This window comes from Arvicanthis niloticus, chromosome 17 (assembly GCF_011762505.2).
Source record: "Arvicanthis niloticus isolate mArvNil1 chromosome 17, mArvNil1.pat.X, whole genome shotgun sequence".
Lineage (NCBI taxonomy): Eukaryota > Metazoa > Chordata > Mammalia > Rodentia > Muridae > Arvicanthis > Arvicanthis niloticus.
The window spans coordinates 61,362,156-61,386,872 of NC_047674.1; the positions used below are offsets into that span (position 1 = coordinate 61,362,156).

Sequence of the window (24,717 nt, forward strand, 5' to 3'; positions counted from 1 at the left end):
TAGGGAACAGCTTATGGATCATTTTTATATTTTCGACATTGGGTTCTCAGGTCTGTCAGCTTTGGTAGCAAGTGCCTTCCCTGCTAAACCAGCATGTTGGGTTCTTATTACTGTTTAAATGATTATTTTTAGTTATGTGTATATGTGTATGTCGTGTGAGGAATTGTGCACCTAAGTTGGGTGCCTACAAAGGCAGAGAGGCTGTTGCGATCCCTGGAGTTATAGGTAGTTGCAAACGGTCTGATGTCCATATAGATGTTGGAAACTGAATTCAAGTTATCTAGAAGTATAGCAAGTACTCTTAATCACAATGAGCCATCTCTCCAGCCCCCTTATTTTTTATTTTTTGAGACACTGTCTTATGTAGTCCATGCTGGCCTCAAACTCTTTGTTGCTGAGGCTTGTTTTAAACTGACTTTTCTGCCTCTACCTTCTAGGATCTAGAATCTAGGTAATGACATTTCAGTTATGGGCCACTGTGCCTAGTGTGAGGTGAGAGTTTTGCATTTCCTTTTTGATTTTTCAAGACTGGGTTTCTCTGTATAGCCTTGGCTGTCCTGGAAACTCACTCTGTAGACCAGGCTGGCCTTGAACTTAGAAATCCGCCTGCCTCTGCCTCCCAAGTGCTGGGATTAAAGGTGTGCGCCACCACAGCCTGGCTGAGTTTTACATTTCCAAATCCTTTTATTTTCCTGTCATCGTCCCGATAATCCCAGTGCCATGTGCAGTTTGTGGGTAGAAGGCACTCAGCTCTGTTCCTGTAGCTCTGCTTCTTCAGGAGTCTCTAAATATCTTTACATGTGAGTGCAAAATTGAACATCTTGATTCACATATGCTCATAGATTTCTTTTCATCCATCAAACAGGTATTTAGCATAGCCTGTATCAGAGATGGCACTGAGGTATTCTTGAGGGATAGAGCTGTAAACAAGACAAAGTTCCCCAGCATGAAGTCACATGTCAGTCAAGGTATGGCCAGTGAATAATCAGGAATGGTTTGGCAATGTCAGGACAATGAAGGACAAAGAGCTGTTCCTGCAGGGAGGTTCCCAGGCAGAAAGCCTTGTGGCATGTAAGCACAGCAGCGAAGCCATCAAGGTGGAGCCTGGAGACAGGTGTCAGTGGAAAGAAACAGGTCTCGGGAAGTCGACTGTACCCGAGCTGCTTTCCTTTCTTCACACAGCTGTTTACAGGTGATGACAGGGGAGACTTTGTCAAAACCTCCAAGGAGGTAGCAGAAGGACAAGTAAAACAAGAAACCGAGGGCTGGATAGATGGCTCAGTGGTTAAGAGCACCTAGTACTCTTCCAGAGGCCCTGGGTTCAGTTCCCAGCTTCCATGTTGGGTTGGTTCACAACTGCCTGGAACTCCAGCATCCAGGATTGCACCCTTCTGGCCTCTGCAGGCTCCTGTACATATGTATGCATATATATATACATGCAGATAAAACATTTATACACATAAATCTTATAAGGAACACACACACACACACACACACACACACACACACACACACACACACACAACCTATTTTTGAGTTCTTTGCCGACACTGTATGTGCAACCCTTGTAAAGATGTTAGGAAATACGTCAAAACAGAAGGCGTGGCCAGAAAACATGTGCCGCATCTGTATTTCCTTTTCCTTTTTTTGGAGACTTTTTTTTAAAATTAGTCTTGAAATACTGTCTCTCAATGTTTTCCGGAACTGACCGAACTCATGATCTTCCTTTCTCGGTTATTCTAGTGCTGGGGTTATGAGCACAGGCCTCCGTGCTTGGTTATTTATATAGATCTTTATAAACAAACTCACCTCCCCTCCCCTCCCTGGTCACTTTCTTCCTCTTTTTTCTGTAGTGCTTTATATATATGTGTGTGTGAATGTCTTGCTAGTATGTATGTCTTTGTACCACATGAGGGCAAGTCACACACCAGAAATTTAGCTATGGCCACAACCCACAAAGCTTTCTTCTTTTAATGAGAACTACTGCACATAAATTTATTATTATTATTTTTACTTTTTGTGTTAGTGGGATCGAAACCAGGGTCTTATATTCCTTTTGTATTGCAAAATGGACAAGTGCTATATTGAGCTGCATTGCAGCCTCTGCTTATTTTTTGTGTGACACAGAGAGCTAAGTCATCCCACTGAATTCCTTCTTTGCCATGGCTACTGGGAATCTCAGTGGGTTCTCTACGGCTTCTTGTATTTAAACATTTGCTCTGTAGTTTTCCCTTCTGTTTGTTTGTTTGCCCACTCCTTCCTTCCTTCCTTCCTTCCTTCCTTCCTTCCTTCCTTCCTTCCTTCCTTCCTTCCTTCCTTCCTTTTGTTTTCTGTTATTGTATTAACTGAAGTATAGGGGATTAGTAGAAGGCAGAAGGGAGAAGGAGATTCCATTTTTTAAAGTTTTAGGGTACTCTTGGAATATTCCAAACTGGGATGGAGTCAGTTGGGGAGTGAAGTCACACAGTGTCTGTAGGATAGGCCTCTCAGGTGGCAGCTTTGTGAACATGGCTGTGGGGCCAGAGTCATTTTGACTTAACACTGGCAGTTTGTAGCTGTAGTGTTTCTCTGGAGAAAGATCTTCATTGAGGGAAAACAAGGACTACATAACTACAGCTGGTGTTTGTCTTGGAGCAAGTGGCCTCTACAGCTTTGCTGCCTTGCAAGTCAATTGCTGTCAGGCTTCCGTCCTGTGGCCATGTGGCTTGCAGCCAGGAGAGCAAGCCAGCAAACAATTGGCTTAGGACGTAGCGCTAGTGGCCTTTACCCTCCCTCATCTCCAAACAACAGGACAGATATATTTGCTTCTAAAATCAGAATCCAAGATGGCCAGTGCTCTCTTCTCTTTCAACCATCCTCTTTCTTTGTTTTCTTAGACCAGGTCTTTCTATGTAGTTCAGGCCAATTTTTTTTGTTATTGTTTGAAATAGGATCTTTCTGTGTAGCTGTGACTAGCCTGAAACTCACTGGTAGCTAGGGCTAGCTATGAATTTGTAACGGTCCTTACTGTTTAGTTTTCCTGAGCACGGGATGGTAGCATGAGCCATTATGCCCAGTTTCCAGCTTTATCCCTTTATATTTAAAAAAAAAAAAAAAAAAAAAAAGTTCAGGCCGGGCAGTGGTGGTGCATGCCTTTAATTCCAGCACGTGGGAGGCAGAGGCAGAGGCAGAGGCAGGTAGATTTCTAAGTTTGGGGCCAGTCTGGTCTACAGAGTGAGTTCCAGGACAGCCAGAGATACACAGAGAAACCCTGTCTCAAAAACAAAGAACAAAAACAAAACAAAAAAAAAATAGGTTCATTGTCTCCCAGTTCCTATCGATTTACCTCAAACTGAACTCAGTGGATCAAGTTCCCAAGGGACTGAGCTAACAAAGAAGATCTTATTTAATTCTAAAAATAAACACAGGAACTGGAATTTCTTGTTTTTAAATTTCATGATAAAACCTGTTTAGTTTTGTTTCAAGAGGGAGTCTCATGTAGCTTCAAATTCACCATTTAGCTGAGGATGGTCTAACCATTCTGATCCTTCTACCTCCACCTCAGAGCTGTGGGATTCCAGGCAGAGCTACAACTCATTCTTTTGTAATCTTTAGCACTGCAAACATGCACAGCGTTTACCTTTATTACAATCGTTTTTTGTGAAGATGGACACAGCACATTGAAAGCATCAGTAACTTGTTCACACCCATAATTTATACGGGGCCCCTGGAAGGTATTGTGTTCTTTGGTGAAATATTCCCTTTTCTGTGTCCTTTTCTTTCTCTGGAGCCTTTGATCCTCGGGCTGGAGTTAGAGAAGCAGTGTATTTGGTTTGTGGGCACTGAGAACATGCACCTGGCATCTACAGACGGAGAAGGAATGGAAAAAGACACAAGTAGAGAAAGCTCCTTCCAAACTTCTGAGCTAGTGCTTTTGTCCTTGGCCTTCTGTATACAGAGTGGATCCTGCTTTTTCTAATGTTTAAGACTCGGAGAGCTTCAGCTACCTGTGGTGGCCTCAATGAGTCTCACTGGGCTTCTGGGTCCCTAGCAAGCAAAAATGGGAGAGAAGGGGAAACTGAGGGAGGAGTAGAGTATTGGGGGAGGGGGGAGTCGGTGCAGAGTAGTCCAGACTGCTCAGAATTGAGAGGTTGTCTAGCTCTGTTTAAAGGCATGGAGGCAAGTTTGTGGTATCTAGGAGTTTGAGTGTTTGGCTTAAGGATTACTTCTTATATATGTAGCTAAGTAGAATAGAGATAGTGACTTAAAAATTAGGTATTGTGGGGTGGGGGTTGGGAAGAAAGTAATAGATGTAATATGGGATGTATTTGTGTGTGTGTGTGTGTGTGTACGCACATGTATGCATACACATCCATATATGTTGTGTTTTAAATGCTACATATGGTGGTACTTACCTATAATCCAGTACTTGGGAAACTGAGGCTGAGAAAGAAGGGCCATGAGTTTGAGGTCAGCCTGGACTACCCAGGGAGACCCTGTCTCAAAAACCCAAACCTGAACCACATACCCACAAACACACCATAAAAATAGCCTTTCACACTAAAGTTTGTTTTTAAAAAATGATTTCTTTGCAGCTCTTGAGAAAGTCAATTTTACAAAGAGGAAAACCTGTGGTTGAGGGCTCCTTGGAGAAGAAGCCACCATTTGAAAAGCCCAGTATTGAACAGGTAAGCGTATTTCCAGGAGCTCTTTTTACATGAGTTTAAGGCTGAAGGCCCTGCCAGCTTCTGTTTGCTGGGCTCAAACCCAGAACCAGCAGTAAACATATACCATTAAGCTACTACACTCTAGCCTGAAGAACCTTTATGCTTCCTTCTACATTTCTATATAGTTCTTGTATCCATCCCCCTACCCAGCTTCAAGATGTTCATACTAAGACTATAGAGATCACCTAGGACACTCTATGCCCAGTTTCATGAATAATCTGGCTTTTGTCTTTTATGAGTGTTGTACACTTAGACTCCCACTTGGTATGTAGGGAGAATGAGTAGACTGTGTAGTTAGTAAGAACTCATAAAACGTGCCTTTTCGTGCTTTTGATATCTGAAAATGAAGGCTTTGTTTTTTTATTTGGCCACTGTCTGAAAAGCCTATTGAGGAGAGGGAATTCATTAAAGATGTGGAAAACATTGATGCAACTTGGTGGGGGTGGGCAGGGAGTTAGCTCTACTTCTAGCGTTGTTTCTTTTGCTGTGATAAAATACCTGATTTCTGTTCTGATAAAAATATCAGATTTTTTTTTTTTTAAAACAGTTTCAGAGAAAGGTGTTTATTTAGCTTACAAACCAGGTTACAGTTCTTCATAGCAGGGAAGTATCAGTGGCAGGAACTCTAGGAAGCTTATCATATCACATGTGCAGTCAAGAGCAGAAAGAAATTAATGCATTCAGTCTTGCTGTGTTCAGTTTTGTTTATTGATGCTTAAACAAATCAGAACCTCAGTCATAGGGAATGGTGCTACCCACAATGGGCTGGCTCATGCCATGTCAATAAACTGGACTCAAACCATCCTCTGAAGCCATGGCCAAAGCCATCCAGTGTGAACTGGCATTCTTTAAGACTCCCAGGTGACAACTGTAGGTCATGTCAAGTTGACAGTGCTAACCACCACAACATGGTACCAGCATCTTTATAAATACATGATATTTTAAAGTTTTCTTTTCTCTCCTCCTCCTCCTCCTCCTCCTCCTCCTCCTCCTCCTCCTCCTCCTCCTCCTCCTCCTCCCTCCTCCTCCTCCTCCTCCCTTTTCTTCTCCTTTTCATCTTTGTTTTGTTTTTCGAGACAAAGAGTTTCTCTGTGTAGTCCTGGCTGTCCTGGAACTCACTCTACAGACCAGGCTGGCCTCAAATTCAAAAAATCCGCCTGCCTCTGCCTCCCAAGCGCTGAAATTAAAGGTGTGCGCCACCACCGCCTGGGTAAGGATATGTTTCCTATCAAATCTAAACTTCTTGTTCTTTTATGTGATGAGATGGGAATGTTTTTGTAGAAAATTTAGATCAATCTACAACTTTCTTGGAAAATTACACATTTCTGAATGCTTTTTCTTCCTCTGATATTCTTGCTAAAACTACAAGAGTGTTATTAAAAGTATATATTTTAGTATTTAGTTAAAGATAAGGTAACAAAACTTAAAAATTTCACAGAGAGAAACGTTTATTCAAGAAGCTCATTTTGCATGTTCACTTGTTTAGAGGTTTTTGACCCCTCCTATGTTTGTCTGTGATTTTCTCTTTGATGCTTCAGATTAAAGTGGGAACAGAATGATAATTCTGTTTTTTTTTTTTTTTTTTTTTTTTTCTCTTTTGTCACTTCTTCCACTGTGGACCAGAGGGGAGATTTCCCATGGGTAGTATTGATTCTTTTGAAGCAAAAGGAAAACTTTTTTTTTTCTCTATTGAAAAATTATCTGTTTTTTTTCTTTTTTGTTGTTAATAACCACTGAGGTAACTGGTTGTATTCAGAGTTAATGTGGTCATATAGCTGCATGAACATGCTGCTTTTTCATCTTTTCAGGGTGTGAACAACTTTGTACAGTACAAGTTTAGTCACTTGCCATCAAAAGAGAGGCAGACAACAATCGAGCTGGCCAAGATGTTTCTAAACCGCATAAACTACTGGCATCTGGAGGCTCCATCTCAGCGGAGACTACGGTCTCCCAATGATGACATCTCCGGATATAAGGAAAACTACACAAGGTAACTGAGTTCAAATACTGCAGCCTGGCTCCAAAGGGAAACTTCCAGGCAGGAAATTACCATTTGCCTCTGCAAGTGAGGATTGCTTAGTTATTATGGTGACTCCATCCACTCAGACAGCATGCCTGTATAGCTTAATTTCAAGTTCTAGTTTTAATTAATTAATAATGTATGTATTTATTTTATTTATGTCTCTGCCATACCATGTATATAGAGGTTGTAGGAATTGGCTTGTAGGAATTGGCTCTCTTCTTCTGCTATATGATACAGAGGGATGTAACCCAGTCCTCAGGTTTGGTGGCAAGTACCATTACCCACGGAACCATCTTACTAGCCCTATTTTAGATATATAAAGTGAGGTTAATTTAACTTGTGGGTTTTATTTCTTCAATGTGGCTACTGTGTAATTTAAAAATATCCTCATTAGCCAGGGGCACATGCCTTTATTTCCAACATTTGAGAGGCAGAAGCAAGTGGATCTCTGACATGACCAGCTTGTTCTACATTAGTGAGTTCCATCCATATTTGTAGCTCAACCAAAGCTATATAATAAGACCCTGCCTCAAAAAAACTAAGAGCATAGTTTATATTTTTTTTCCACTTAACTTTTTGGTTTTAATTTTAATGATTACAATATCACATAATAAACTGATATGAAGGATAAATTAGAGAACAATTTGGTATGTTCAGTATACAAAATATAAAGGCTTATGTTGTCTTCATTTAAATAGCAGTGGGAAGAACTATTTGTGTGATACTGGTACTATGTGTGGACGTGTTTGAGGCAGGGTGCATGTGGTCCTCACTATGTAACCCAGATGAATTCTGAGATTACAGATGTGCACCACCAATGCTGTTTTTGTGGCCCTTACTGGAGAAAATTATTGTTTCATCAAGAAAAAAGTGACAAAAGAAAAAGAGAAAAGTAAATAATTAAAAGAAGAGGTATGTGTGTGTGTGCACACCTGTGTTCCCAAGATTCTGAAAGCAGAGGCAGGAGAATTGTGAGTTTTAGGCCACAATCTTTAAGAGGGAGTTTGGGGGTTTTGGGTTAGAATGAAAGGAGAGGAAAGAGAATTAAGTGTAAAAGAAACATGAGAGACATTGCCATATTTTAGAAAACAATAAAGCTGGGTATGGTGGTGCACGCCTTTAATCACAGCACTTGGTAGGCAGAGACAAGTGGATCTCTGAGTAGAGGGGCAGCCTGAATGAATTTCAGGACAGCTAGAACTATACAGAGAAACCCTGTCTCCAAAAAACCAAACCAAATCAACCAACCAACCAAAACCAAACCAAAACAATTAGTATAGGGTGGCACTTGGGAACTATCAAGATATGGGTGGCACATAATACTTAAAAAGTAGTAAAAACAAAATTGGGCTTTCAGTGGGCTGAGGGCTTGTCTCTGGTCTCCACCTTTTCCTATCTCCATAAGCTGTAGACCTGTCTTCTCTTCCCCGACTCTCAGTTTCTTCCTCTGTGGAGTTGTATTCTGTGGGAAGTTCACGCTGCTGTCTGGCATTAACCAGTTACAGGGAAGGTTTTGGGTTTTGATTTCACCCACCCCGCCCCCTAATACTCCACCAGTGCTGTCTAGAACATAGTCTGCCAATGTGGGGTTGTGTAGATATATAACAGTCAAGACTAATGGACACTGAACTACAGTGCAAGTACTTGAGTGAGACTTTTGAAGCTGTCATAGTATATGATAGAAACAGGGGAAGAGTCTGTTGGTGTTCAGCATCCCCAGTGAACCGCCAGAGCCAACCATGTGAAAAGAAAGCTGCCCAGAGAGACAGTGGATACGTCCCTATATGTACGGGGACCTGTTCATTTCTAGACCAAGAGTCTCTGTTTATAATAAGAGGAAATGAAGGTAGATGCATTCAACTCTGCTTCCTCCATCATATCCTTTGATGAAGGTAAGCAGGGAGAAGAACACAGCAAAGCTGGGGGCAATTAAAAAAAACCAAAAAACATACTCACAGAATAGTATTACCATGAAAATGAGGCAAATGGAATTCTTTGTGGTGAATACTGGACTCAGGGTTGAATAAAGGTCTGACCCTTTATTCATTAAAACAGTAAAAAGCAACCCGAGGTGGCACATATCTGTAATCTTAGTCCTGGGGATGTGATCCCAGGAGGGCCAGGAGTTCAAGGCCAGATTGAGCTACAGGAGACTCCACCTCAAAATATTTCACAAGGAGTTACTGAGCTGTCTCCTCTTATCCCCAGATACTCTTTCCACTTTGCTACGTGAACACAGTTAACATACAAGATTGTCTTCAAAAGAAATGAATTTTGGAATTATAGATAATAAGCAATGTTTTCTTTTTTGATAACAGGGTTACTATTTCAGTAAATAAATAAAACTCAAAATTATTACAAAATAATACTTGAACAGGAAATATTAAGAGAGAAAGCTGGCCAGCACTCAGGAGGCAGAGGAAGGTAGATCTCTGAGTTAGAGGCCAGCCTGGTCTATAGAACCAGTTCCAGGATACCCAGGGATATATAAATAAAAAATGTCTATGTGTGTGTATATTTATGCATATATACATATATGGCTGGCTATCTATCTATCATCTATCTTTCTAGAGGATTGAGCTGAGAAAAGAAAACAGAAGTATCATAACGTTTTCAAACTGAATTTGGGGGTGGGGGGATGGCTCAGTGGTTAATAGCACACACTGCTCTTGCAGGGAACTGGTGTTTGGTTCCCAGCACTCATATTTGGTGGCTCATAACCATTTGTAACTCCAGTTCGAAGGGATCCAACACTGTGTTCCTCCTCAGGCACTAGGCAGGCATGCATAGTGCATATACATAAATACAGGCAAACAGTAGATAATACCCATAAAATAATATTTAAAAAGAAGAAAAGATTGTGGATCAAGGCAGACATAATAACACTAACACGCTTCTTCCCAAGGAGCTACTCAAGCTTGTAAACCCAGTGCTCAGGAGTCTGAGGTAGCAGGACTGCTGTGAGTTCAAAGCCCAGCTACACTACAGAGTGAGGCTGTCTCGGAATATGGGGGTGGGGTGGGAAGCAAGCAAAAAGCTTTTTCCTTCTCTTCCATCCATCTTCTCTCTTCTCCCTTCCTTGTGTAGCTCAGATTGGTGTTGAACCAGCCATTCTCCCACCTTAGCTTTCCATGTAAGGGGAGTTATAGGTGTGTTTGATCATTGCCACCATACACAGGTAGTATGAGGTGCGATACAGAATGAGGCCACAGAGGTGTTGCAGCAGCACGCCGTTCTTTCCTGTCCTTGCTTCACCTTTACCTATTAGTGTCCTCACTGGATGGAGGGAGGCTTTGATTTTTGGACAGCAGCACTGGTCTGGAAGAGGATGGTTTGCACAATGACTCATTCCCTTGGGGTCTCCCGTGCTCAGTGCTGTACTCTGGGAGTCCCATGATCTCTGCTTGTTGCCGTTTCTGGGAGTAGCAGAGTCCACATCTGTAGAATGAAAATCCAAGGATGGTTTCTGAATCTTTTCATTTTTCTAGCATTAGTTAATGTTGGAAGGAAGTTCTCTAAATCAGACGGCCTCTGTTGTTAGCTTGCTGTAGACCTCTGGTCAGATCAAGCCAACCGGGTTTCTCCTCCATCCCACAGTGCTGAAAGCAGTTTTGGCTTTGAGCCTCAGAGTGTACCTAGGTGACAGATGGTCAAAGCTTATTACTTCCTGCCACCTGACTGGGTTTTGAACAGTCTTAAAGCTCTTTATCCTCTCCCTACAGCTTCAGTGGTAAGAGAGTGTGGTCTAGGCAGTTCGTTCGTTCGTTCACTCATTCATTCACTTACTCATATATCATGAAAAAGAAAAGTGTGTGTGTGTGTGTGTGTGTGTGTGTGTGTGTGTGTGTGTAGTATATGCTCATGTGTATTTGAGAGGAATAAACTATTAATATGTAGCTAGCCCAGGGTGACTACAAACTTTGGTGATCCTCCTCTCTTGGCCACCTGAATACTGCAGTCACAGGGGTGTGCCATCAGGCCTAGCTGCATAGGTATTTTCTTTGTTTTTTTTATTACATTTTATTTATGGGGTGTGTGTGAAATGTTGGTTGTTAGGCTTAGCAGCCGAGTGACTTTTCCCTTGAGTGATGCCTTGAGTGATAAGGAGATGCCTCTGTTGCTTTTCCCTTTTTCTTTTTTTTCACGTATATAGCTTATTTATTTATTTATTTATTCATTTATTTATTTTCAGTTCTGGGATCAAATCTAGAACCTTGCTCATGCTACGTGAGCTTTCTGCCTCTGAGCTACACCACAAACCCCACTTTAGGCATTCTTCTTTAGATTTATTTTTTTAGTTTTAAGTACTTCATATTGTTTTTTTTAAAAAGATTAATTAATTAACTAATTTATTTATTTATTTATTTATTTATTATGTATATTAGTGTTCTGCCTGTGGTATGCCCTGCATACCAGAGGAAGGCACCCGATCTTACTATAGGTGTTACGGGCCACCTTGTGGTTGCCGGGAATTGAACTCAGGACCTCCGGAAGAGCAGCCAGTGCTCTTAACCTCTGAGCCATCTCTCCAGCCCAATACTTCATACTATTAAAATATCTACAATAATTTAAAGAAGTAATTTAAAAAAAGAAATAATCTCTCAACTCTATGATTAGACAAGTTCCTTTAGGCCAGTTAGATGTGATATATATATATTTTTCAGATGCTTACCAACTATCTTTAAAAATCGAATGTTTCAGATTAGTAGGTTTTCTAATTGATGTGATCTATTTGAATATGACTTTACATGAACAGTGACAGGATTACACCTTATAAAACATCTGACTGTGCTACACTTGACTGCAAGATTCAGCAACCCAGGCAGGCAGCCATATTTGCTTGTTATTCAATGTGTTAGGTACATATTCTACTTCTTGGATCTCAAAAACTTCCCTGGTGTTATGCAGGAGGAATGTTGGGTTCAATCTTCAGTTCTCATCTGCTTTGGTATCCATGGTACTGGGATTATCAGCCATTGCTCCTGGCCTATAATTTTAATATAAACTCAAGGTACACTCACACATGCTGTCTCATTCCATAGAGTCCAGTGAAGTAACTGTGACTTGTCCCTGTTTTATAGGCAAGAAGGGGGATACTGACCAATGTAATATATCCATGTAGGTAGTCAAGTGGCAAAGCAGTATTGAATTCCAGGCTCCCTGCACAACAGAATAGGAGGAGGCCTACAGGCAGGCCAGCTGCTCTTATCCTGTGCTCACTTCTTGCTAGTAATCTTGTTGGCTGATATTATTGGCTGTCATCAAAGGCCTAGTTCCTTCAACTGAGCTTCATTGTCTAGGTCTTTGCGATTGGATGTTTTGGATGGCCAGGAGGGACTTGATGGCCTACTTATGGAATTTGTCTCCTTCTTGCAGGTGGTTGTGCTACTGCAATGTACCGCAGTTCTGTGACAGCTTACCTCGGTACGAAACCACAAAGGTGTTTGGGAGAACATTGCTCCGCTCGGTCTTCACCATCATGAGACGACAACTCTTGGAACAAGCCAGACAGGAAAAGGACAAATTGCCTCTAGAGAAACGCACGCTAATCCTCACACATTTCCCAAAGTAAGGGATTTTGCTTTATCCCAGGGCTTGAGGTTGTGCAGAATATACCAAGGCCTGCATTAAAGTACCACAATCATGAACATCGGAATATTGCATTCACAGACCACTTGTGGTTTAAGTGAGACACAGAGATTTCTAATAATTTAAAAGCTGTTGACCTTTTGCTGGGGAAGTCTCTCAGCTAGGTCATCTAAGTTTATCCTAACTTCTCTGCCATCCTGTCTCTCCCTGTGGTTCTCACTTCCTGCTTACAGTTCCTTACATCCCTTCCATGCCTCTGCCTTGTCTTCAAGTGTCCAGAATCCCTCCCGCTTCTCTGTTTCTTCCTAAAGTCTCACCCCTGTACTTCCTGCCCCAGGTCTAGCCATTAGCTCTTTATTATACAAAAAGCCATACTCCAATCTGAACCAATCAGCATCAAGACAATACCTATTCATCTCTTAGGGTTGCGATTGGGCTGTGAGAGCTGCCTGACCTTCATCTTTTGGGCAGGTGAGGAAGGACAAGCATTTACATACAGAAGACCCAGTGATGGGCCATAGAAATGACAATATCAGAATCCTGCCAGCACTTAGCTCTCGGCCAGTAGAGAATTAACAATTGAAAATACAGGGACACACCTTCATACAGTGTAAGGGAAGGTCACCCCAACTTCAGAGAAAGGGGGCTCAAGCCCACCACCACCTTCACCAATAGTTATTGTTTTCTAATTGAGATCACTGAACTCTTTGTTGTTTGATTGCTGGATTCTCTTCTGAATCCAAAGGCTGATTTAGAGAATCCTGCGGATATCATTGAGAGGCTTCAGTGGAACAGCATTTGCAGTATCAAATTTTTCTAAGGAAACTTGCATATGAGGTAGAGGCACACATACCAGGGAGCCAGACTCCAGTCGGGCCAAGTGCAGGTTGCATGCCACCCTAGATGGACGGGATGTGACTGACAGCTGCAGCACAGAGGCCACCATTTAGTCATTTAGAGCTCCTTTACTGCATAGTAAGGCTGTTTCACACCCAGTGTTTCTAATTTGTCACTTAAGGAGCATTTTGCCTTCAGACCATAGTTATCTTTCTCTGTCAAGGGAAAGAGAGTGACCCTGAGCCCCACACCCATTGTAGTGCTAATGGAGAGATTTTAATTACTTTGTATAGTGACAGTTTTTTTTCCTCCCATAGCAAAATTATTTTGCTCTTTGTAGATATTTGCTAATTATAGTGTGTTGCTCCCTCAGCTCCCAGTTGTTGCATGCTTGTGCACTGAGCTGAGAAATCAAGGCTGCTTTCTTTTCTTCTCTGTTACTAATGGTAGGTTAAAACTACCACCCACCTCTCCTTTGAAATCCCCTTTCATAGAATATGTCAACATTCGAGGCTGTTGGGGGTTTATACCTACAGTTTTGACTGTGGAACCATACATGTTGAAAGTCTGAGGTGCTCTCTGAGCCTCTGGCTATCTGTATCAGATTGAGATCTAGGACTTATTTCCCTATAACCTAGTGAGGGCTCTCTGCTTATCTCTTGATTTTAACCATTCTTCCTATCTTTGTATGCTGCTTTTTTTCTTTTGATGATTTATTTCTTTATTTTTTTTGTTTTTTATTTATTCTTCTTTCATACATTACATCCTGTCCGCAGTTTTCTCTCCCTCCTCTCTTCCCATTTTCTTCCCTCACCCATATTATTTATTTCTTGAGATAGAGTCTCAACATGCAGTCATGATATCTTGCTGGTCTGGAACTTGCTATGTAGACTAGACTGCCTTGAACTCAGAGAAATTCGCTTGCCTCTGCCTCCTGAGTGCTGTGATCAAAGGCATGTGCCCAGCTATTAGTAATTTTTGTGGTATAGATACTGGGATTGAATTTAGGGCTTTTTGTTTTTTCAAGACAGGGTCTCTCTGTATAACAGCCCTGGCTGTCCTGGAACTCACTAGGTAGACCAGGCTGGCCTCAAAGTCACAGAACTCTGCTTCTCAAGTCCTGGGATTAAAGGCTTGTGTGTGTGTTTGCTTTTTTGTTTTTTAAGGGTCCGTTGCTGAATTGCCCAGACTAATCTTAAAATGGTAATCTTTCTGCCTTAGCCTTCTGAGTAACTGGGATTCCAGACTGGTGCCAGTAGGTCTGGTTTCTTGTACTGGTTCTAACTTGTGCCTTTCCCCTACTCTCTGTGTTGTTACAAGATTCCTTCCTCATTTTTCTTTTCCTGTCTCTCTTTTTCCACTCTCATTAATTTCTTTTTCTTTTTCTTCTCTTTGTTTTTAGACAGGGTTTCTCTGTGTAGTCCTGGCTGTCCTGGAACTCACTTTGTAGACCAGGCTGGCCTCGAACTCAGAAATCTGCCTGCCTCTGCCTCCCAAGTGCCGGGATTAAAGGCGTGCGCCACCACTGCCTGGTGATTAATTTTCCACCTATCCTCTTTTTTCTCTTTCCCTCCTTCTCTGTATTTCTATTTCTTCTCTCTGAATTGAAATGGGAAAAACAAGTAATCTGTGCTGACATTGGGCATTTATTGCTGTTGGCCTCCAATTGCTATCGAGATCCAGTTGATTTAGTGTATTGTGAAGTGAGTACAGTCACTCACCACTGGTCTCAATTCAGACCCCGCTGTTTAGTAGTCATGGGAATATGGAATGCTTACTCAATCTCTCTGTACTTTACATGTTTCCATGGTGCAGTGGATTCTGTTTCACAGTGGCTTTATGAGGCTCAACTTAGGACATCAATCCCTCACTACACTGTCAAGTAATAAGAGTTGTGTAATAAGGAGATTTGTAATCACAGAGGTGGTGAGGTGATTCAGTGTGATGTCCCAGAAGCTCCAGGAGCAGAGCAGGCATGGTGCAGGTGTCTAATCAGTACATAACAACACTGGTGGTGACGATGCCAATGCCCTCTACATAGACAGCTGGAAAACCATGTGTGCCTCACCAAGGACACATCATTTGATTAGTACTCTGTAGCCAGTGCCCTACCAAGCTATGTAGGGGGTAAAAGGAGATGTTAGTAGAAACACAATCTGTGTTTGAATACACAGGAATGCCCATTTAAATCCATCACTAACATCATAATTTTAATGTATTTTATAGTTGAAGTGGGGAGCCTGTTGCTAGTTGATGGTTGCTATGGATGGATGCTCTGGATAAATTAAATTAATGTTTTTTTTTATTTTTAAAACAGTCTTTATGTGTGTGCATGTGTTGCCTCAGTGTGTATCTGTACACCGTGTACATGCCTGGTGTCCCTAGAAGCCAGAAGAGGGCATGCCACTGAACCTGAAGTTTCAGATGTTTGTGAAGGCTGGGAATTGAGTCTGGTTCCTGTGGAAGAGCTGCCAATGCTCTTGGCCTCTCAGCCATTTTTCTTGCTCCTGTTTTTAATTAAAAATATTGTTATTAACTCTTTGAGAATTTCATACATTTTGATCATTTTCATCTCCACTAACTTCCCCCTGATTCACCTTCAGATCTACTCTTTGTGTCCTCTTTTATTTTTACATGACCCATCAAGTCCAATTTGTACTGGCCCTATACTTCTCATTGTGGGGATATCTACTGGAGAATGGTTGACCTTCCAGGATCCAGACCCTTAAAACTGACTTTCCCCTGCCCAGAAGCCATCTGTTTGGGTGGGGGCTTTTGAGCCTGGATTGTCGACCTGCTTGATCTTGCACAGGTCTTGTATAGGCATTTGCAGATGCTGTGGGTTACTGAGTGTAGTGGTTCTTCATGTCCAGAGAACGTTGTATTGATTCAGTCCTTCCTGACACCTGGCTCTTACTGTCTTTTTGTTCCTCTCCCAAGATGGTCTCTGAGCCTTGAGGAGAATTTATACTTTTTAGAAGCTTACTGTTGTGATTATTTTTGTGCCTAGGTTTCTGTCCATGTTGGAAGAAGAAGTATATAGTCAAAACTCTCCTATCTGGGATCAGGATTTTCTCTCAGCCTCTTCCAGAACCAGCCCATTAGGAATCCAAACAGGTACATTCCTTTTATATAAATTGGAAAGCAACCAGGAAGCTTAATCCAGGGTATTAGCTGTAGTGTTGTATTTATTTGTGTTTCTCATAAGGAAATAGATGATTAGAGCCTGTAAGTCTGGTATCTGCATCACTATTAATGAAGAGCAAGTAGGTACTAACTCAAATTCTGCAACTGTGTCTGTGTTCATGAGCAGTGCAAGCACAGACCATACAGCTGAAGCCACATTAAACACAGGGAGTCTTAGTTTTCATAGTCTGATTAATGGAGGGTCAAATTTCAGGCAGTTCCTGAAACATCTTAAGATGTTTCTATTAGCAATTGTATTTATTTTCTTTTCTGTTGCTGTGATAAAATACTCTGATAAAAAGCAATCTAGGTGATAAAGGGCTTTGTGAGGGGTGTATTTTGGCTCGTAATTTTAGAGGAACAGTCTATTATGACTGGGAAACCATGACAGCAGGCAGAGGAAGTGGTTTATCACATTTCATCCTTACACAGAGAATTGAGAGAAAGAAAACAGGGGTCAGGGCATAAAACCTCAAAGCCATCCCTCACTGAGTATACTGCCTCCAGCAAGGGTTTGCTTCCTAATGATTTTATAGCCACCTAAAACAGCACTGCCAGCCTGAACTCTATAAGGGGGAAGGGGGGAGTCATTGCGTATTCAAACTGCAGTAACAGTTGTTGGCAAGATGTGTCCAGGAATCAAGCCTCAGTTTGGCTTCTTCAACTGTGATATCTATTTTATGAAAGATGGTAGGATTATGGGTACAAGAAGGCGATTCTGCTTTCAGTATGTAAAGTACTTCTCAATGGGGCCAGATTGTTTTTGCTTTTATCTTTAGCAGTGCCAAGTTCATCTTTATAATGTAGTGGGAGTTTCGACATATGTGTGTTGTTTGTGGTAACACTGTTGCTTAGTTCTTTGATGAAAGATCTATGGAAAATTTCTTCCTGTTTGTGAAAACTCCTTTTGACTTTTGCCTGATTAAACCCCTCTCCTTTTGCTTAACTTCTGGTCAGGTTACTGCCATGGCACAGGATCGATAAGGCAGAGGTTGTCTCTGTGGCTAAGATTGTACTCTTAAGCTAGACCATTCATCCTGGCATTGCATGAAGCCACTGAGAAGTGAGCTGTCATCTCCCGTTATCCTGTAATTATACTGTGTTCTTTTCTGGGAAAGTAGAATGTAATCACCTAAATTGCCATGTCTGCACACTCATGCCGCAGTGATAAATGGCTGTCATAATAATGACTCTGAAGTTTTGTCAGCTATTCCAGGGGCTTCTGGATCCCCGGAGCTGCTTCTGTTCACATTGCTTCTACATGCTTGGAGATTCAGAACCCTGTATGCTAGGGGTCTCTACACCACCTTGCTTTTTAGCACATTCTGAGCCTTCTTTTAGAGGTGCAGAGGGCAAAATCACTCTATGTTGCCCAGATTAGCCTTAAAGTCTTGGGCTGAATCAACTTTCTGTCAAGTGCCTGGAATTGCAGGAGCTGCTGTACCCCATTTGTATTGTGATTCCGTTGCCTACAGTTAGAAGCATCAGGGGTTGGTGGCTCATTGTCACCTGGCTTGCTTACTCAAATCTCCTGACATGGCTGCTGCGAATATCTGCAGAGTGAACCACTACTGACTGAGAAATGTCAGTGAATGACCTCTTTGGCTACCCATGTTGCAGTGTTCCTAGTATTCACTACCTACTATCTCTCACCTCTTTAGCTATAAATCAGTGCCACACCCAGCAAAAGCAACAGCCTACAGTAGAAAAGCACCAACACAATTTATTTGGAAATAAAACTCAGACGTTCATAGCAGTTGTAAGCTTAACACAGAACATTCCAGTCTTAGGTAACGACACGCTTAACAATAAATAAGAATTGTTCCCTTCCCATTCACTGTGTGTGTGTGTGTGTGTGCACGTACTCTGCCTGAACACACACACACACACACACACACACACACACACACACACCCTCCTCATACCCCTGCTATATCAACTTTTTTTTGTTGCTGTGATGAAACACCATGACAAAAAACAACTTAGAAGGAAGGGTTTATTTTGGCTTACTCTTCCAGAGGGTGAGAGTCCATAGTTGCAGGAAAGGTGTGGGAGCTGGTGGCAGGACCAGGAAGGTGGCTAATCACATTTCGTTCTCATGGGAAGCAAAGATGGCAGGAAGGGAGTGGGATGAGGCTGTAAAACTTCTAGCCTGTCTTCAGTGATGTACTTTCTTCATTAAAGCAGTACCTCAGTGTTAAATAACCTCTCCAGACAACACCCCCAGCCTTGGACCAAATATAAAAGGAGTCCACGGAGAACATTTCTCACTCATATTACCATATCTTCTATATTTTGTATTTTCTCAGAAATCAAGTCACTATTACAAATATTCCTTCTTATCAACTCTTCTCAGAGCAAAGTACATTCTCTTACACGAGAATGGTGTTCTTGTTAAAGACAGTAAGTGCATCTGGATGCAATGCTATCTAATGGATAGGCTGCCTATTTTTTTTTTTTTTTTTTTTTTTTGCCTCTTTTCTTGGCAAAACAGCACATTAATAGTCTCTAGACTGTTACTGTGGAGACCTCTGACTTTCTTTGCTACAGGGAAAGTTCATCACGGGAACATCTTTTTGGTTTTGTCAATACCCACCATCGGCAATTCTGCTCACAAAGTTCAGCCTCTACATTCAGTCTTCCTTTACCTAGTTTTATCATGATGGCTACCAAATGGTGACTTGTTTATTTATTGAATGATTTATTTGATTTTTAAAAGAGCAAACACCTGTCCTTATTGACTTCGTGGTTGTATGTCTTCATGAAAAGATCTTTACTGTCTTGTTTGGTCACTCTTTTATCAGTATGAGCTTGGCTACATCATTACTTTGTTTAGTGAGTTATAATCTATGACTGTCTAGGATTTTCATGCTCTGCAGTTTTATTATAGCATGGCTTTTATGGTGTTAGGCAGTCATAAGATGGCCTCATGGTCTCACATGTCCTTGAGTCTTGTCAAAGAAAGGAGCCACCTAACACCCTCTTTTTTCCTCTCTTGGGGCAGTGATCAGTCCTCCTGTTACTGGGACAGCATTGTTTGGTTCAAATTCCACTTCCCATGAGCAGATCAACGGAGGAAGAACAAGTCCTGGATGCAGAAGCTCTTCTGGGCTTGAAGCAAACCCAGGTAAGCCTCAAAGGGAGCAAGAGCACTGCAGCTCACACTGGGATCTCAGTTAGTGGCAGACGCCTCAGCTAGATTCAAACCAGGTGTTTCCCCACAGCATCAATGGGTGGATGTTCCTTTGCATTAGACTTTGGGGGTGTGTTGCTGTGTAACAAGCAAGCCAGCAGCGCAGAACTGTAACTACAAAAACTTGGCTGTTAAAGCACCTATGTGGTATGTTCTTTGGCAGTCGTCAGATTTCTGTGAGTCTCATTCAATTTTGCCTGGGCTTACTCAAAACTCTGTGGCTTGGCTAAAGTACTTAAAGGAGAAGCAGCTTTCCTTCATGAGTATCTCCTCATTCTCTAGGGATGTTGTCCTGTACACACATGTTCTTGAGACAGTAACATCACCACCACAGGTCATTCTGAGATACCCAGTGTTGTCTATAGGCTGTACTGCTTGTTGTTGCCCAGCCTGAAACCCTTATAGTGCACTAAATAATAAACCTGTTTCCATTCTGAAAACAAAAGAAATAGTTTCTTGAGGTGGAGACTCTGCCTTATTTTGGCATCCAAAAGTCACACGGTTGTATTGTATTTGGAGTCACAGGAGGGGAGAAATGAAGAAATGCTATTGGCAACTCTTGCAGGAAAGATTTCAAAGTTGACATAAAAATCATGGAATATGATGACTTCTTGGTCAAAAATCTAAAGATAATCCTCGCTTATCTTCAAAACCAATATCCATAGAGTTGGTACAGTTGGAATAAAAGACATATTTGAAGCCTTGTCTATAGTCTGTGTACTTTGTAGTACTCTGTTTTTTAAAGATAGTGAGTATGGTGTGAAAGTGTGTTAAATGGGCTTCATATTTGAGGAACAAATTGCATTTGGGTAATGAAAAGTCACTATTTTCTTCATCCTTTTTAAGTGAACAACCTCTCAAGTATTTCTGTGTAGTGCTGCTGTCTTAGAAATTGTTATACAGACCAGGCTGCCCTCAAACTAACAGAGATCTGCCCACCTTCGCACTGTTAGGATTGAAGGCGTGCGGCACCATGCCTGACTTCCAGTTACTATTTGTATTTTTCATTCAGTTATTGGACTGGGGATGAAGCTCAATGGCAGAGTGTTTACTTGGGACATGTAAAGCTCTGAGTTCTAGCCTCAACAGTACACGCACGTGTGCACGCACACACACACGCCAGATACAAAAATAAATGCAAGTAATAATAGTAAAAGGAAAAAAAAAATGCCAGAAAAATCAAGTGTGACTACAGAAAGGAGAAAAGATCATGACAAGCTGGATGTGGAAATACTAACTATAATCCCAGCATTTGGGAAACTGAAATAGGAGGATTTTAGGATTGACTTTGCTTTCATAGTGAGTCAAAGGTCAGACACATTTACATAAGACTCCAATTTAAGAAAGCAAAAAAAAGCTACTATGTTCCCCATTTTCAGGAGGAACAAGGGGGAATGCTCTCTGTGCCTTTGCATACTTTCCCCAGCCAGTGCCTTGCTTACCTTGTGAAGTATTATTTTTAAGGTAAAAGAATCCAAACTTCACCCTCCCAAATTATGACATGTATGTGTTAAAGTGGGCCATTTTGTAATGAGAAAAGAAAATTCACTATTTAAAATTTATTTATTTAACTTTTTAGTATTTTCCATTGTATATATGTGGTATACACGTGAGTGTATGTGGTACACACGTGTGTGGAGCTCTAAGATTGATGTTAGGAATCTTCCTCTCCGTATGGTGGTGGTGCACGCCTTTAGATCCAGCACTTGGCAGGCAGAGGCAGGCAAATCTCTGAGTTCAAAGCTAGCCTGGTTTACAGAGCATGCTTCAGGACAGCCAGGGCTACACAGAGAAATCATGTTTCAAACAACAAACAAACAAAGCAAACAAGAAACACAAACAAAACAAAAAGGACCTTTCCACTTTATTCCCTGAGGCCAGATCTTTCAACTGAACCCAGAGCTCACAGAGAAAGGCTAGTCTAGCGAGAGCCTGCTTGCTGTAGAGATATTGGGCTTCTTCCAAGGGCTGGAATTACAAGTAGGTCACCATGACTGCCTGGCTTTTGTGGGTTCTAAGAATCTGAATTTTGATTCACACATTTGCAAGGCAAGCACTTTTACCATAGCCATCTCCCCAGCACCATTTTGTTTATTAATAACAAAACATTTTTCTAGTATTTTTCTTTTTTTGTTGTTGTTGGGTTTTTTTTTGTTTGTTTGTTTTGTTTTTCGAGACAGGGTTTCTCTGTATGGCCTTGGCTGTCCTGGAACTCACTCTGTAGACCAGGCTGGCCTCAAAGTCAGAAATCCGCCTGCCTCTGCCTCCCAAGTGCTGGGCTTAAAGGCGTGCGCCACCACTGCCCGGCTAGTATTTTTAAATATATAAAAAACTACCTGAGTATACTATATGAGCATGCATATGAACACCTGTTGTGTAATGTGTAGATGGAGGTAAATAATCAGAGCAACCAGCATTGAAGGTTTGAAAAACAAACCTCCTTAATTCTTATATCAAGCAGACAAAAAGTCCCCTAAGCTTGGGCAGCTGGATGCTCAGCATTCTACCCCAGCATTGGAAAGCACAGAATCTTGTTATGAAGACATTGCAGATTTGTAACCCCCCTGCAAAACAACAACAACACGCCTTTAATCCCAGCACTTGGGAGGCAGAGGCAGGTGGATTTCTGAGTTCGAGGCCAACCTGGTCTACAGAGTGAGTGCCAGGACAGCCAGAGCTACACAGAGAAACCCTGTCTCGAAAAAAAAAAAAAAAAAACCAAAAAAACCACCACCAACAACAATAAACTTCTCATTTGAGGCTATTAAAACAGTCATTAACAATCTTTGACATCACAGATTTCTGAGTTCGAGGCCGTCCTGGTCTATAAAGTGAGTTCCAGGACAGCCAGGGCTATACAGAGAAACATGGTCCCAAAAAACAAACAAAAAAGAAAAAAAAAGGAAAAAACCCCAATTTTTGACATCTATGATCATAGGAATGTATTGCAGCTTTGAACTCACTGTGTAGTCAGCGATGACCTTGAACTCTCAATCCTCCAATAATAACAGAAACCAAAGCTCTAGGTCTACAAAGAATGTATGTGTTTAAGCCTGAAAAAGATGGCCCAGTGTTTAAGAGCCCTGGCTGCTTGCAGAGGAGCCATGTTTGGTTCCTAGTACCCATGTCAGACAGCTCCCAATTGCCTGTAACTCCAGTTCTGGAGGATCTGACACCCTCATACAGACATGGATCGAGGCAAAACAGCAATGCACACGACATAAAAGTAAATAAAAAAATTAAGATGAAGAAACATGCTTTAATAACTCATTTGTCAAGTTGAAAGTCATTGTAGAAATAGGCAATTTTCAATATGGATGTGGAATTGGCAGTGGTGGTGCTCTCCCGTCTTTTCCACCACTACCCTTTCTCCTCCTGGGACAGCCATTAGTGCTATTAGAAAATTAGGTGTGAGACCAGTGTGATAACATACACCTATTATTCCAGCATTCAGGAGGTAGAAGCAGGGGCATTACCACAAGTTTGAAGCTAACCTGAGTTATGTATATATAGTGAGTATTAGACCAGCCAGGGACACATGGCAAGACCTCCTCTCACTCCATGTCTCCTTCCCAAATAAGTTAGATTCATCAGTATGCATTTTCCATTTCAAACCATCCTTTTTTTTTTTTCCTTTTATTTTGAACATCACAGGAGAAAAGAGGAAAATGAACAACTCTCATGCTCCAGAGGAGGCCAAGAGATCTCGAGTGATGGGGGATATTCCTGTGGAATTGATCAATGAGGTCATGTCTACCATCACAGACCCTGCAGGGATGCTTGGACCAGAGGTCAGCAGGTTGAACCAGGCACGCAGCTGGGAGGGCCCTTCTGGTCTCCCTGCCATACTAGCTGTCAGAGATGAGGCTGGGGTACTGAGAATACACTGCTGGTCACCTGTAACCTGAAGATCACTGTAGGGAGGGCAGGGATGGCTAACCAAAATGTGATTCCCTTTGATGAATATCAATTAGAAGACCACAAACTACAGTTTCAAGTAGTTGGGAACTTTTCCATATTGAAGAATTTCAAGCCTCTATCATTAATGCAAAACAAACAAACAAACAAAAAAACAAAAAACAAAAACAAAAAACCATATAGACTGTGGGATTTATTAGTGATCATCTCCCATTTCTCCTTCTTACTTCCCTTTTCCTCTCCTGTGAACCTTTTAGAATCATTTCGAAATTCCAAACAGATGTAATAATACCTCACACCTAGTGAATTTGCTTGTGTTTCATATGAAATCAATTCTCTCATATAACCACATGAGTTAGCACTTAGGAAATTTAACTTCATTATAAGGTTCTCTGGTTTAGGGTTGGCAGACTATAGCCTACCAGTCAGATCTGCTGTTCAGCTTGTGGGCTCAAGTAATTCTGTGTCAGCTTCTAACTAGCTAGGAGTAAAGATGTGTCCCAGCAGTTTAGGCTTGAAATAGTTATGGCCTGTGTTATCTGTTTATCATACACATAGCCGAAAAATGGAATCATTGAAGCTTGGAATGTGTGTCTTGCAAAACAAAATGTTCAGCTCTTGACTTTTCACTGGAAAGTTTGCTGACTTGTGGCCTAATATGCACCCCCCCCCCCATGTCCAATGGCCATCTTACCGATTTATGCTATTCTTAACATGCATTGTTGTTGGAGGTTCAGTTAAGAACAAAGCATGGCATTCAGTTTTCATTTCTTCATCTTTTTCCTTCCTTCCTTCCTCCCCCCTTCTCCTTCCTTCTTGTTTCTTTTTCTTTTTTTCTTGGACAGGTCTTATGTAGTCTTGGCTGATCTTGGACTCACTATATAGCCAGGATTAATGAATGACCTTAAACCATGACCATGCTAGGTTCATGTGGTGCTGGGGATCAAATCCAGGGCTTGCTGCAGGCCAGCAAGCACCTTAACTGTGAGCCATATCCAAGGCTCCTTAGTCTCCTTTAACTCAAAGCCATTCTCCAGGCTTTTCCTCCTCTCTTACAATGCTGCCTTTGTTGAGGAGCCTTTTCGCAATTTTTGCATAATGTCTCTGTTTGGATATGTGTAATAGTTTAGATCAATCCAGGTAAAACATTTTGGTTGAAAGTATTGCTCTCATCTTATTGCAAGACATCCAGGAACGAACAGGGAGGCTTAAGTCATTTCCAGGAAATGAAGACATGGCCTGAGTAGTATTGTATAAACAACTTC

General features: G+C 41.5%; 1 protein-coding gene across 1 annotated transcript in view; it reads left to right on the top strand.

Moving 5' to 3' along the window:
* Window positions 1-24,717, top strand: part of Kat2b (lysine acetyltransferase 2B) — a 93,675-nt gene that overhangs the window by 45,155 nt on the left and 23,803 nt on the right. The window contains exons 3-8 of the mRNA XM_076914651.1: window positions 4,567-4,667; window positions 6,515-6,696; window positions 12,106-12,297; window positions 16,166-16,272; window positions 19,346-19,468; window positions 23,189-23,325. Coding sequence (XP_076770766.1) covers window positions 4,567-4,667; window positions 6,515-6,696; window positions 12,106-12,297; window positions 16,166-16,272; window positions 19,346-19,468; window positions 23,189-23,325 — 842 coding nt within the window. The remainder of the gene's footprint in view (window positions 1-4,566; window positions 4,668-6,514; window positions 6,697-12,105; window positions 12,298-16,165; window positions 16,273-19,345; window positions 19,469-23,188; window positions 23,326-24,717) is intronic.